Raw genomic sequence first — 14,957 nt, 5'->3', positions numbered from 1 at the left:
CTATTTTATTTCCCTACACCTACAATATAACAGGTTATGTGAAAGTTATATAGCCATGATTTTGCTTCTAAAATCAAGTCTCGCCGGGTTTGTGCTGCGCGATGACATCTATACGTAGGTAGGAAGCGTCGCGTTCCATGACGTTCTGTTTCCATGACTACCAGAGTCGCTGTCTAGTGCAGCGCTGCTATGGCGAAGTTTGTACTGGCAGGTGAGTGTCATCTATTACACGTACCGTGATTTTTCCAGCCCAGGCAGTGTCTTATTCTTAATACTGAGAAAGTGGGGAGATAAATATTGGTCAGGGGCTGCTGTTGGCTCCAGTATAGGAAAGTGCTCAGTGTCCTGTGTCCTGTCCCTTGTGCTCCATAGTGACTGGGGCTTAGACGTTCAGGAGCAATTCTCTTTAAAGGACTGGTTTTACCATGTTACAGAATGGACAATTTCTTAGCAACTTTTCAGTTGGACTTCATTTTTTAAATTGTTACAGTTTTTGAATTATTTCTGTCTCTACCCAGCTTTCAACTAGGGGTCGCTGACCCCAGGAGCCTAAAAACTATTGCTCTGTGATAATTGTATTATTATTGTTACTTTTTATTACTTCTCTTTTTATTCAGGCCCTGTCCTATACATATTTCAGCCTCTTATTCTATCCACTACTCTGTTACTGGGTTAAACTGTACCCTAGCAACCATATAATTGCTGAAGCCCAATTGCAAATGGCAAATCTTATTAAAAGTTAATCTAAAGGTGAAAGACCTGTGCCAAAGGAATGGACGGCACTCCACTTGAAGAGGGAAAAAAGTCTTTATTGCAAGCACATGCAGGGATCAAACGGCCCTACGCGTTTTGGGATACAATCCCTTAATCATAGGCATACATCACAACCACCACAGACACATTATATACCTAAGGGCATAGTGACCCCTGCTGGTTACACATAGTATTACTGTTAAAATGATTTATTTTAATCTTCATAATAAAACCAACATCCAAAAGGTAAGAACCTTAATAGTACTTTTAAAATAACATGCTGTTAGTTAAAATAGATCCCTGTACCCATGTAGCACCGTGTGTAAACTCCAAATCCTGGTCATTTATAAATTATGTAAATATGGATCCGTATCCTGATAATAAGAGTCTATGTTTAAAAATGTTTAACTTTAAATCATTGTAGAATATCTATCTTCAAAAATCTCAATATACTCATAATTAGATAAATATACACATATTCAAATGTATTCAAAACAAGGGAGTAAGATTTTAAACTATCAATATAAATAGGATATGTCATGTCTCGTATTTAAACCCTTGGGTATTCTCGTCTCCAGTTTAAGGATCCAGAATGCCTCTCTTAGATCCAGGGATCGTACCTGGTCCCCACCCCTAAGGGGTGTCTTGACTTGTTCTATAATTTTGACTGACAGGTCACACACTCCTTTTTTGGAACATAAGGCAAAATGTTTGCCAATTGGGGACACCTCATCATGTTTGTCTATTGCTCGTATATGCTCCCGTATCCTTTCTAACCAGCAGGGGTCACTATGCCCTTAGGTATATAATGTGTCTGTGGTGGTTGTGATGTATGCCTATGATTAAGGGATTGTATCCCGAAACGCGTAGGGCCGTTTGATCCCTGCATGTGTTTGCAATTAAGACTTTTTTCCCTCTTCAAGTGGAGTGCCGTCCATTCCTTTGGCACAGTTCGAGTAAAGCGGTGGGGACGCTGCGGACAGAGCACCCCTGAAGAGGGGTTGGAGCTGCCATAGGAGGGGGAGGCTGAGCGGTCTCCTATGAGAGATAAAGGTGAAAGACCCCTTTAATATTAATTTAATACATATTTACAGCTTTTTAAGACACGCATATCTGTAATACCCTGGAGCTTTTAGTGCAGGAAGTTGTTTGCAGGCCCGGACTAGCAATCTGTGGGTTCTGGCAAATGCCAGAGGGGCTGCTGTACAATGCATAGAAAGTCACTATTTAGTGGGCTGGTTGAGGGCTGTTTGAGCCTCTATGAACTTGAAATAGCAGGGCCTATTTTGACTCCCAGTCCAGACCTGGTTGTTTGGTACCAATACTTTGATTTCAGTATACCAGTATATACATGGGTGAACTGAGATTAGTAATAAAATGACACATTACAATTAACATTTTTAATATTCTTTATGTTTTTTTACAATTCATTCATGATTAATTCATGATTAATTCAGCTATTTACTTAGGAGCTTTCGGACATCTGAAAAAAAGCATGGCTATTATACAACCAAATATAAAAATACCCATGCACACTGTTCTTCTTATGTTTGTATTGACAGAAACCCCTGGTAAATTAAACAATGGACAGAAAATTAGGATTATCAAGTAACTTGAAAATGTAGGTACATGTCTAGGAAATCTACCTTAAAGGGCTGCAGTTTAATTTAAATGCAATTTAAATGCAATAAATGCAGATCAGCATCATGTATTTAATAGAGGTGTTTTGCAATTGATCTGGTAACCTTACTGTAAAAAAACACCATTCAGATGACTAGTCTGCATGGTTGTCTTTTTTATCTGAAAGTAATTGTAGAAATCTCTAATTTGAAGCCCCTGGAATTAAGGTAAGGAAGAGAGGAATCCAATGTCTCTACTGATTTTTTTATGTACCTCATGTATAGTAAATATCCAAATATCCAAGTTATGGTCACTTTTCTTTTTGATTGTTAAAAAAAATGATGCAACCATAAAGACTAAATCATTTGCTTAGTGTAATTCACAGTGTAGTTATTCTTTTTCTACCAGGCAGGGCTGACTGTCCATACTATGCAAAAGCAGAAATTCTTGCAGAATATCTTCAGAAAAACCTTCCCTCATTCAGAGTGCACAAAATTACCCAACACCCTGAGGACTGGGAGGTAAGTAACTGTATGATATTCATAAAGCATGCATTGAACCAGTTAACAATCCACAGGTATAAATCAAAACTAAGTTATATTAATCAAGGGGCAAATGTTATCAACATTGGGACTGAAGACCACATAAGGTGATCTTTTTCCTAATTTATTAAAAATTTTCTCATTGTCAGGAAACTTTTACGGTACTTATAGTCTTGAAAATGTAAACACATTGACACAATTTCAAAGCTAATGAATGTGTCAGTTAGTTTGAATGTGTTTAGCTGCTGTGGGCAGTTGAGTGCATTCATTTTCAGTGTGATGTTAGCACTGAGCACTATAATACCCATCAGAAATGTTAGTCCACAATCCAAATCACATGTGGAAAATGGTGTTTTGAACAATTATTTACCATGCTGAAATGAAGAGGCAGTATAGTTTAGAGAATACGCCATGTTAAGTACCATATATATATTTGACACAGAAAAGGTAATCTATAAAATGATGCCTTTGAATATTCAGCAGAAAGTTATTACTTTCCAGCCCTATAGTTCCCACAACGAATGGGTATAGATTCCCTTTCAAATGAACAAAAGGAATTAATAATTAAGACAATTGCCATAACAACCAAAGTTGGTGCAAAATGCAAACAAATGGCATTTTCTTGTGTCCTGGCACAGCTCTTTGAGTTTAACCCCTGTGTATAAAAATGGTGAAAACTTTGCCCAGCAGTAATCCATAGCAACCAATATTATGTTTGCTCTTAAACAGTTGGCCATTGATTGCCACCTGCTGATTGGTCGCTATTGACTAGACACATACAAAACTTAGCACATTTTTTATTATAAAACCCTACTAGAGAGGAGATGAAGAGCTGCACCTAACTAAACCTGCTGCTGGAGAAAGAGCCATGTACTTTGAACTTTCCAAGAAAGTGCACAAGATGATATAAAAGAAATAAGACTGATTTAATATGACATTTAAGATTAATTTTGTCCATCGTGTTTGGTAGGAATGGCTTCAGGAGATCTGCAGAAAGAATGGATGGAATCACCATCGTTCCCCTATAATATGGAGGGAGTTGCTGGACAGAGGAGGAAAGGGATTGCTTCTTGGAGGGTTTAATGATTTCTTTGAGCATGCTCAGGTAATGATATCCACAAACTTAGGTATGGACCCACAAACAAAATATTCCCTTATCTAGACTTTCTGGTTTGACATTCTGCTGCACTATATGCAAAAGAAAAAGAACCCCAATTGCCTCCCACTCGTACAGCAGTTCCTCGGATGTTACACTACTTATAAAGTATTTTGTGATTGCGTGAGGGCAATCCCTGAACGTTAAAAATACTAATGTGCTTGATTTGCACAAGTTACAAATACATTAAAGTGCCAGTGCTATAAAAATTAATTCCGTTAGCTATACTTAAACTTAAAGGTTGATAAATACTCAATACAATTAATGCTTATAAGCATTAATTGTATTGAGTATTTATCAACCTTTAAGTTTAAGTATAGCTAAGCATTAATTGTATTGAGTATTTATCAACCTTAAAGTGCCAGTGCTATAAAAATTAATTCCGTTAGCTATACTTAAACTTAAAGGTTGATAAATACTCAATACAATTAATGCTTATAAGCATTAATTGTATTGAATATTTATCAACCTTTAAGTTTAAGTATAGCTAAGCATTAATTGTATTGAGTATTTATCAACCTTTAAGTTTAAGTCTAAGTGGTCCTACAATAAAACTGAGAACTGAGGGACACAGGAAGACACTACAGGTGTTTTTTTTTAGTTAAAATTAGATGGTTTATAGCTGGGACCCATGTCTGCAATGAAACCATAAAGAGAAACCTTTATGAGGGGTTTATGAGCCAATAATAGAGAAGTGTGGTACTTGGGAAAGTTAGTCCAGGGAATGTAAAACAGTGTCCTAAAGCTGACTACAGAAAAAAAGAAAACTAAGGGGGTACTTATTGGAGACATGTCCCTGATGTGAAGTGATCCTCAGATGTGGCTACCGAAATAGATGTGCGGGGTACAAAAAAGAGGGTTACCTGTTACGGCCTTTCTCGAGTGGAAACTGGAAGCCACAGTCTGGAAAATATTCAAAGCCAAAAATGTTTGAATCAGCAGGTTTAAGGAAACATAGAAGGGAACTGGCTGGGGAGTGTATTGCTGGTCCCTTGGTGGTGCAGCCTTCTCTGTGGTTAGACCAGCAGCCCCTATGCAACCAACGTGTCTCTCCTTCTGATAAAACTAAAAGAGAATTAAGGATTGGGGGAAGCAGCCATGGAATGAAGCCCTGAGCAGGTGAAAAAGTCACTTTTAACCTTTTATGTTCTGTCTTCCAGCTACAGGCGCTTCTTTCCAGTCGTTATTCTGTTCCCCAATTCAATAGAAAAGAGAAAGGGAGAATAATAGCAGCAATCCTGTAACTTTTTCACGTTTTCCACTGACAAAGTGTGATGTAAAGGTTCTCCCTTTAAACATTACCTCATCGAAAGTTGTTTGCATTATACATAATAGTAACTGATTTGAAAATTTGACTGAGCATTGAACTGAATCATAGAGAAATAATAGTCAGAATTTCTGACATCATTGTTCTTCTCATGTGTCAAGTACAGCAACATCAGATAACAAGGGGTTTGATTCAGCTGCTCATGTTTCAGAATTCAGTTTAATCCCAAACTTGAAAACATTTTACTGAAATCTGTATTTAGTCATCCAACCTGTATACTATACCTATGTCTGTATTTTTTTAATTCTGCTATAATCCATCATTTAGTAAAACTGAACCATATTTTGCAGGAATATTATAATATTACCGCTGACATGATGAGCAGTCTAATGAAGGATATTGCTCTAGAAAACTTGGAGACTCATATTGAAATCCAGAAAGAACAAGAAGAAAAAAAACGTTTGTTTAATCCTCTACATGTCTGGATTACTAGGTACAATCAACAGAAGTTTGCAGAATGTGGTCAATCCTGTTTGCTGATATGTGTTTAGAATTATCGATGGGCTCTGGATTTACTGTGTATTTCTGGTGGGAAAAAATGTATGCACTTATAAAGTATAATTTCCCTTTCAACACGTTTAAACTCCCCATTTAAATCTTAGCCATGTGATAGGTGAGGTTATCAAAGATACCGACACCACAATGGTTTTTATGTTATGTCAAGATAGTGCAGGGCAGGGTACAAAGTGACAAAAACGGAAACAACCTAACTTGTTTTTTTCACACTTACTCCCTGCCTGCACTTTGCTGCTGCAAGTCTTATTTACTAAACTCCGAATGCAAAAGTCAGGAAAAATTTGTGATTTTTTTTTTTTTAAATCAGATTTTTTGGGAATTTATTAAACCCCAAGGATGGAAAAGTCAGAATCTGAAAATCCAGCATCTCAGACCTGTCGAGGTTGCATATAAGTCAATGGGAGAAGTCCCAATGATTTTTGATGTGCACTGGGTTGCTGGCAATACCCCGAAGTTTTCGGGTGAAAATTACAAAAAAATCTTAAAAATAGGATGAAAAAGTAAAATTTTCGGGAAAATGTAATAATAAATAAGCATAAAAAACCCGAGCGGATTTGATCTGAATTTGTAGCAGGAAATATTGAGATAAATTCTGACTTTGATAAATTAACCCCTTGGTGTGAATGTAACCCATGAATACAGTACTGTCTTGTTCTGCAGCACTGTATTCATGAGGAGCAGGTGAGGGGAGTTACATAGGCCTTACTTGTATGTCGTTCAGATGTACAAGTTAGGTAGCACAGTGGGCTCAGACCTATGGCAGACAGTAACAACAAGGCTGCCTTGGGCCTGCTGGTGCTGCACCGTTCATCCATTTTGGATATAAATAAGGGTCCTAATGCAGATTAACTTATGCCCAAATGTTTTTTTGAATATTTGTTTCAGTGCAACCACACCGACATGCTACAACCTGATCCCTCTGCTAGCCAGTGGAGAAGTCTTTGGGATGAGGAAAGAAATTTGGTTACATTTGTTGGAGACTAGTCATTGCAACGGGAGTCTTAGTGCTCTGGTTATGGAGGCTGAAGACTTAGCATTTCCTCTTCTCAGAAAGGTTACAGTGCACAAAATGGCCGATGACACATTTCTCCAGGCAGATTTTGTAATTGTTCTTGATGATGCTCATGTCACAAATGATCAGTCACCTGAAAAGTGCATCAAGCAGATTGCTGAAAGATGTTTGCAATATGGAGCCTTCATTGATCAGAATTCAAACAAAGGAGTAAAGGTAGTTGTTGCAGGAAGTACGTATGTGAACTTAAAGGCACAAATGATATTGAGCAATGCACCATCTATCAACCCTCATAATGTGGTAGCTCTGGCCACACAACTGGAATTTGAAGCCAGAGCACAGATAGCAAAGAAACTGAACATAAATTCAGCAGGTGAGTGTGAAATGTGCATTATAATGCAAATTGTTGCCCTCTGGTTTTGCATTTGTTTACAGGAGTGTTGCCTGGATGTAGAGCTGCATGAAAACTCATAAAGAACTGCTGCTGTAATTGTGTTCATTTTTTTAGTAATATCACTGCATAGTGTGTGGATACAGAACATTATTGTTATTGTTTCTCATATATGTACCTGATTTGTGTAGCAGTATCTAGTGATCCTTGGCTGAATCTTAGACAAAATGGAGAGAACTGATGAAGTACACTTTCTATAATAAGTAGAACACAGACGTAGTGGGGAGCTATGTTCTTAAAATTCAGTTTGTGACCTACTTTGTCATTTTTCAAGATTTTATTATTGCATAAATATGTTATAAATACTGATATGGGATCCGTTATCCAGAAACCCATTATCCAGAAAGCTCAGTATTACAGAAATGTTAACTTCCATAGACTCCATTTTATTCAGATTTTTAAAAATGATTTCCTCTCTCTCTGTAATAATAAAACAGTAGCTTGTACTTGATCCACACTAAGATATAATTATTATGTTATTGATTTGAATAAGAGACTGGAATATGAATAGGAGAGGCCTGAATAGAAGGATCAGTAATAAAAAGTAACAATAACAATACATTTGTTGCCTTACAGAGCATTTGTTTTTCAGAAGGGTGTCAGCGACGCCCATTTGAAAGCTGCAAAGAGTCAGAAGAAAAAGGCAAATAACTATAAAAAAATTAAAAAAATAAACAATGAAAACCAATTGAAAAGTTGCTTAGAATTGACCGTTCTATGATATAATAAAAGTTACCTTAAAGATGAACCATCCCTTTAAGTAAAATGTAACTATTTTCTTTTCCTAAGTGGTGAAGGATGTGATACTCTGGGGCAACATCAGTGGCACTAACTTTCTGGATCTTCAACATGCAAAAATCTACCAATATGATAGCGCTGTGTGGGGACCTCCAGGTTATTGGCGCCCACTGAAGAAAATGATCTTTGACGGGTGTGTTTTTATTTCCTTTTGTATAATTTTTAAAATAAACTAGCAGTATTGATAGGAAACCACTGTGCATAAGATAAAAAGTATATGAAATATTCATTTATGCAACTAAATCCGCTTTCTTTGACCTTTTTGTTTTAATAATATGAGACAAAAATATTTAGTCATTTACTTTTTTTTTAATTGTGAGGAGCTCTGTTATTCTGCGTCACCAGAACAAAATAGCACTTGGTACTTTATCAAGCTGAAATGAATCAAAAATAAGTTATAAAGGGCAGGTAAAGCACTGACTAGATTTGTTCACTTTTACTTGTGCTGTGTCTCAATATATTTATGCTCTGCCGGCAGAAAGTGGCTGAAAAATGAATTTCTTAAAGAATGGAGGTGCAGACAACAGCATCGCTCTGGCATGTCAGCTGCTCATTCCATAGCCATGGTCTTGTCTTGGTGGCAGCAGGAATCTAACACTGGAGACATTGTTTCATTGGGTATAACCAGCGAAGGTAAACATTATGATTTTAATATAAAAATCTTAATGAAAAATTATGCTATTAAAATTGCTATAGTGTATTACAAATGAGCTTTTGTTAATTAAATGGAAGCAGAAACTGGCATGAGGTTCAGAGCTGTATTTTAAATGAACACTAAGAGGCTCGTTGTTGAACCCCTATTGGTTTCCACTCAGTATTGTGATTTCATACCAGTGCTATGTAACATGATAACAAAATGTATTGTAGTTATGTAGACCAGTGTTGAATGTATTATTTTTGTAATAGCCACAGCCACTTTTCCTTGTTCATAAGTAAATATATTTAATTAAGCATCACTCCAGTCACAGGATTGAAGCTGATTTTATCTCAGAAAATAGGCAGTTTCAGTCATCCTTACCTAAATCACTACATTATTGCTTCACTGACTGCATAAGAAAAGAAGAAGTTAGAACACTATATATGTTTTTTTTTTTCGTTCTGCTTTTCTTGTGTAGACAAATCATTGGGCATTTGTTGCTGTTTAATATAAACATAAAGATTTCACACTACTGAGATTTTTTCTGGTAGGGCTGAGAACACCAAACTCCCAAAATGGAAGCAGCACTTAAGTTAGGAGAAACACAAGCTTGCGATCTTTTGAGTGCTGGCTCAAAATGGATATTTGTAGGTGTTACATTTCCTCGAAGGAAAATGCATTTAAACTGGGACCTTTGGTATTATTGCTGATTGAGTTAGAATAACAAGGATGGAAGAAAATAGAAGGGGGCAAGTGTACCAGGAAACATGTAGGTAGAAACAAATCACCACTTCTACCCCTCCAATCTTTCTGTAGTTTTGTAATTATGTATTCTTCATAAACTACAGAAGAAATGTATTTAATTCAGGGCAAGCAATATAGAGGTTCCCAGACAAAAGCCTAAAAGCCATATCCACATAGCATCTCTTATTTTATTGTAAATATATTTATTAGAAGGTAAATTACTGATAAAAGATACAGTTCATATGTCTATTTTTTTAGGTATTGCAATTTATTTTTTGTTATGCATTGTTTGAATTTATGATTTAATATTATATTTTGCAGGCCATTTTGATCTTCCAGAAGGGATTGTATACTCCATGCCAGTTCAATTCCTTAATGGAGACTGGCAGGTTTATGCAAAGGCCAGTGTTCATGATGAAACTAAGGAAACATTATTTCAGGCAGCCAAGGAATTAATCAAGGTAATATCTTATTGGTGAATATATGTAGAGGAATATAAGTCTGTTTGCACCCAGGTACATTTCCAGTATATCTAATTTGTTTTATATGTATGGCAAATTATGTAATTGCTCGGTTTGTTTTTTTAAAGGGATGTTTCACCTTTAAGTTAACTTTCAGTATGTTATAAATGGCTAATTCTAAGAAACTTTTCAATTGGTTTTCATTATTTATTTTTTTATAGTTTTTGAATTATGTGTTTTCTTCTTCTGACTCTTTCCAGCTTTCATATGGGGGGTCACTGACCCCATCTTAAAACAAATGCTCCATCTCCCGACCTGACACTAACAGTTCAGATCAAATAAAGTAGTAAAAGAACAGATCAGACAATGTTCTGCCCCTGACAGCAATCGTACAAAAGTTATGTCCAACAAAAGCTGGTGACAGTCTCCCACTGATATTGTCAGATCGGCAATACATGCAGAGAAATTATCGGCAGCCAACAGAAAATGTTCTTACCTGTCCGATCATCTGAATGATCGCCATGGCACGGAAAATGTCGGGACACTCGACACATAGCCCGAAAATCGTACGAAACGGAGATCTTTGCGTCTATGGCCAGCATTAGTCTCTTATTTAAAATAATGCATGGTTGCTAGGGTAATTTGGACCCTAGCAACCACATTGCTGAAATTACAAATTATAGAGCCGCTGTATAAAAAGTTAAATAACTCCAAAACCACAAATAATAAAAAATGCAAATTGTCTCAGAATATCATTCTCAAAGTTATACTAAAAGTTAACACAGAGATGAACAACCCATCTAACTGATGGGGACTTTATGAAAAGGTTTGTGGTTAAGGTCCTTGTATGGTAATGATAACATAATCCCCTTTGTTTTAAACTGTTGTTTGGTTTTACCATTAATAAATTAAATGCATTACTGATTGGTGTGAGCTCCTATCTCAGGTTTTTCATCCCCTTATTCTTAGGATGCTTTTTTCTGGTAATAAACATCCTTTTTAGGGTACCCTATAATCCATAAGCAATGGGTGCATTTTTGTTTAGGATGTTGGTGTATTATTCTAGACAACTCTCGAAGAGTTGTGAATATGGTATTCATATTAACCTTTTGCTTAATTTTATTGCAGGAAAAGAATATTGCTTTAGGAATTCAGAAAGAATTAGAAATTGCAGAAGAGGGATATAAAGAAACCACTGTAATAGGTAAGAGAATGTCCAGCCCTTTAAACAGAACAAGGTTTTTTGTAGAGATAATAAGATGCAATATATGTTTATGATTTTTTTGAGCTTGCTGTGGGGCCTAATAACTAGTCATTACACAACTGAAAATTTAATGTAGGTCATAATATATACAGGGCCGCCATTAGAAATCACAGGGCCCCGTACAACAACATTTTTGGGGCCCCATGGTCCTGCCCACCCAGGACCCCAAGCCCCACTCCAGATCCCACACACTCCACACCACAGTTAAACGATCACACAGACATCAGCGCTAAAAACGGTAACCCCCCCCCCCATACACACAAGTTATAAAAAGCCATTGATGGCCAGTTAAAAAAAAAGTTTTTTTTAAAAAAAATTGGTGGTCAGGGCCCCCCTACAAGTTAAAAAAAATTATTGGTGACCAGGGCCCCCCTATACGTTAAAAAAACATTGGCGCCAGGGCTCTCCATAAAAGTTTTTTTTTAAAAAAAAAAATTGGTGCTAGGGCCCCCCATACAAGTTACAAAAATTGGGGCCCCAGAGAATATTTTTTAAAAAAACATTGGTGTCAGGGGCCTATAGATTATTAAAATAATACATTGGTGGTCAAGGGTTTAAAAAAAACAAAAAAAACACATATTGGTGTTCAGTACAACTGAAGTTGTGGCTTCAGGACTTCAACTTCGGCTGCTTTCGTGACTTCGGGTCTTTTCACAGCTTCGGGACTTAAGGAGAGGCGACACGGCTTCAGCCCTGTCAAGGGGGGCCCGGCTACTTTAAAAGGGCAGCACAGCTGGGCCCCCCTTCATGCCCGGGCCCCGTACACTTGTACCCCCTGTGTCCCCCTGATGGCGGCCCTGAATATATACAGCAAATAGTACTCTATAGGTACTAATAAGTTGATTCATTGGTGGTCAGTGGAACCTCACAGTCAGGCCAGATTACAACCTCCCTTAGGTAATATCCCTTCCTTTCCATCATATTTTCCAGATATTGATGTGTTCCTGGCTTGGCAAAATCTTTCAGGTTACCAGTTCAATACAAATACATGGGTTGTAGGTCCTACACACGCATCTGCTTTCATTGCACTTTAGGATAATGGCAGACAAAGTTGTTTAGATAGTGTTGTGTTTATAAGTGGTACAGAGAGTGCTACAAACAGCTCTGATGGACAAACATTGCAATCACCTTGCAAGTGCGCATACTAGTACTTATCAGGAAATAGTCGCCCCAAAAAAGCATTCCTAATAAGGTTTTTTTTTTATAATGTATTACCAGCTTTACATTGATATCTATCTCCAGAATATTCAAGCAAGTATTCTGTTTTTTAAGTTATATTTTCCTTACAGAGAGCACTGCAGCTTTACCAACACCACTGAGCAGTAAAAACAGTTTAGATAATGTTGAAACTACACAAAATAATGATGACCAGACAATAATTCCTACATATCCAAGTAGAGAAGAATCTGTACTGAGTATGGAACACGTACAAGAAGACTGCAATCAAGGTGAAGTAGCCACAGTGCCAAATATTGAAACTGCTCTACACAATGGGGACAATGTGACAAATGTTTGACAACTGTTTTTATCTATGACACATCATCCAGAGCTGTCTGAGTTTCTTTGTATAAACTGTCACACATTCAATTACACTGGTTGGATATGTAACTTTTTGTGCTTTTCTTGAACTTATGGGTATGGAGCCCTGCTACTGTAGATAAAGGTATAAATATTTTTAACCATAATAATTTTAAGTGTAGTGAGTAGATAATTTATTATATACAAACTATACATTTACATACACAATTTTAGATTCTATTCAAAATATGGCAGTTGTAATGTCTATGTTAAATCTGAGGAAAAAAAGCACATACCGGTAATATGTTTGCATAGTGCCTTAGTAGATTGTAAAGACGTATCTGTATTTTTGAGACCGATACAAAATGTTGCTTGAATAAAAAAGATGACAGCATTACTCACCATATGATAATTTGAGTGTATTCTTTGCTAAAAAGAATTGAAATCAATGAAATAATTGTATGAAGTTCTGCAGCTGTAACAGTGCTCTTTTTAGGGCATGATCACTTAAAGGGAAAATTCCAATGCAACAAAGTGCTCTGGCAGTTTATAGATTCCCCAGAGTTACAGAAGTATTGAGTACTGAGGATTGAAGAACTCTAGATTCAGAACTTTACGTTGCTGAGTAATCACATTTTGGACTTGTTAGGGTGATGGCAAATGGAGCATCTAAAAATACCTCCCTGTTCAAGTAGCTGCATACATACCTCCAAACATTTTGGAAGTAGAAAGAGTTACAAAAAGATTTATCACGTGTAGCTTGGCGAAGTTTTCCGACCATGCCCATTTTTCTGGCCACACCCCCCAATTACCATGTTCATTTTACAAAATTTGGCAGGTTATGAAAGTTTGAACACATTTCTGTGGTGTTTATGTTATTACAGTTTTGCTAATGAAGGTGAATTGTCCTTTATACTGCAAGTCACAGTTTCCCCAAGAGTCCTGCTTATCTTAATTTGTTACAATTGCTTCTTTGCTTATCTTAAATTGTTACAAAATTATCTAAGTGCACCTGGCACATATTCTGGGCTCTCTGCTAAAAGCCAATTAAGTTAGAAACTATGTATCTTTTTCTGGTGTCAGTGCAAGAGATTAAAGAGAAAGTCGGGACATTTCAGTAACAATCCGGGATTGCAGGTTGAGCTGTCAAAATTGGGACAGTTGGGAGGTATGCTGCGTATAAAGTTTTTTAATCTAAGTGGCTTTAGGTACTTTAAGCACTTTCTCACCCACAGGATAAGAGATTTCCCAAAGGCAGCAAAACCTGCATCTGAAATCATCATTAACTCCTATTTGCTGCTACTTGTTTTTTTCTGTTTTTACAACCAGTAACAGATGTTATTGCTTACAAGACAAAAGAACAAGCGATTCAGATTCACAAATCATTTTCTGCCTTTCTGTTGATTCATAGATTTATTTTCTGCATTACTATGGATTCATGTTAAGTAGAAAATGACATCTCTTGATAAGGTAAGCCCCCCTGGACCTGCATTGAATCAAAATGAATGCAATGCGCTAATCATTTTTAGAAATTATCAGATCAACTGGGTAGCACTGCTACTGAATTCACACAAGTTTTCATTTGCAGATCTCCAGATTTCCTTTTAGAATTTCAGAAATTCTGAATACCAGGTGCTGGAGTTTCCAGATCCGCATCCTTAAATTTATCCATGCCTTGGCCATGTTGTTTTTATGCCATTACTGAACAGTTCAGTGTAAAGAAAACTGGGTAAATACGCTGTGCAAAATAAAAAAAATGTTTGTAATATAGTAAGTTAGTCAAAAATGTAATGTATAAAGGCTGGAGTGACTGGATGTGTAACATAATAGCCAGAACACTACTTCCTGCTTTTCAGCTCTATAACTCTGAGTTAGTCAGCGACTTGAAGGGGGGCCACATGGGACATAACTGTTCAGTGAATTTGCAATTGATCCTCAGCATTCAGCTCAGATTCAAAAGCAACAGATATGACCCATGTCCCCCCCCCCCCTTAAGTCACTGGTTGGTTTCTGCTGGTAACCAATCAGTGGAAACAAAGAGAGCTGCAACCTAGGGCATATTGTATGGACTATACGGGATGCAATGTACTCAGTGAGCCCTAATATTATTAAAAGAAACATATTAACATTTTTATTTTCATAGCATTTTCTTTATGGC

The 14,957-nt window shown here is 36.8% G+C and overlaps 1 protein-coding gene across 1 annotated transcript; it reads left to right on the top strand.

Moving 5' to 3' along the window:
• The first annotated feature begins 65 nt into the window (after positions 1-65).
• mdh1b.L (malate dehydrogenase 1B L homeolog) lies at positions 66-13,653 on the top strand. The gene is made up of 10 exons (XM_018236196.2): positions 66-211; positions 2,782-2,894; positions 3,886-4,020; positions 5,689-5,831; positions 6,800-7,299; positions 8,167-8,308; positions 8,654-8,808; positions 9,878-10,017; positions 11,146-11,221; positions 12,571-13,653. The coding sequence occupies exons 1-10, from the start codon at positions 190-192 to the stop codon at positions 12,795-12,797; spliced, it is 1,653 nt and encodes a 550-aa protein (XP_018091685.1). The 5' UTR covers positions 66-189; the 3' UTR covers positions 12,798-13,653.
• The last annotated feature ends 1,304 nt before the right edge of the window (positions 13,654-14,957 follow it).

The sequence above is a fragment of the Xenopus laevis genome, chromosome 9_10L (assembly GCF_017654675.1).
Source record: "Xenopus laevis strain J_2021 chromosome 9_10L, Xenopus_laevis_v10.1, whole genome shotgun sequence".
Lineage (NCBI taxonomy): Eukaryota > Metazoa > Chordata > Amphibia > Anura > Pipidae > Xenopus > Xenopus laevis.
Note: the sequence above shows the minus strand (reverse complement) of the source record. Positions and strands in the feature narration are given on the sequence as shown.

Bases quoted from the DNA above. Each gene is read 5' to 3' on its own strand.
- mdh1b.L (XM_018236196.2), top strand. From the start codon at position 190: ATGGCGAAGTTTGTACTGGCAG. The intron at 4,021-5,688 runs GTAATGATATCC...CATATTTTGCAG, and splicing joins ATTTCTTTGAGCATGCTCAG to GAATATTATAATATTACCGC. The intron at 10,018-11,145 runs GTAATATCTTAT...ATTTTATTGCAG, and splicing joins CAGCCAAGGAATTAATCAAG to GAAAAGAATATTGCTTTAGG.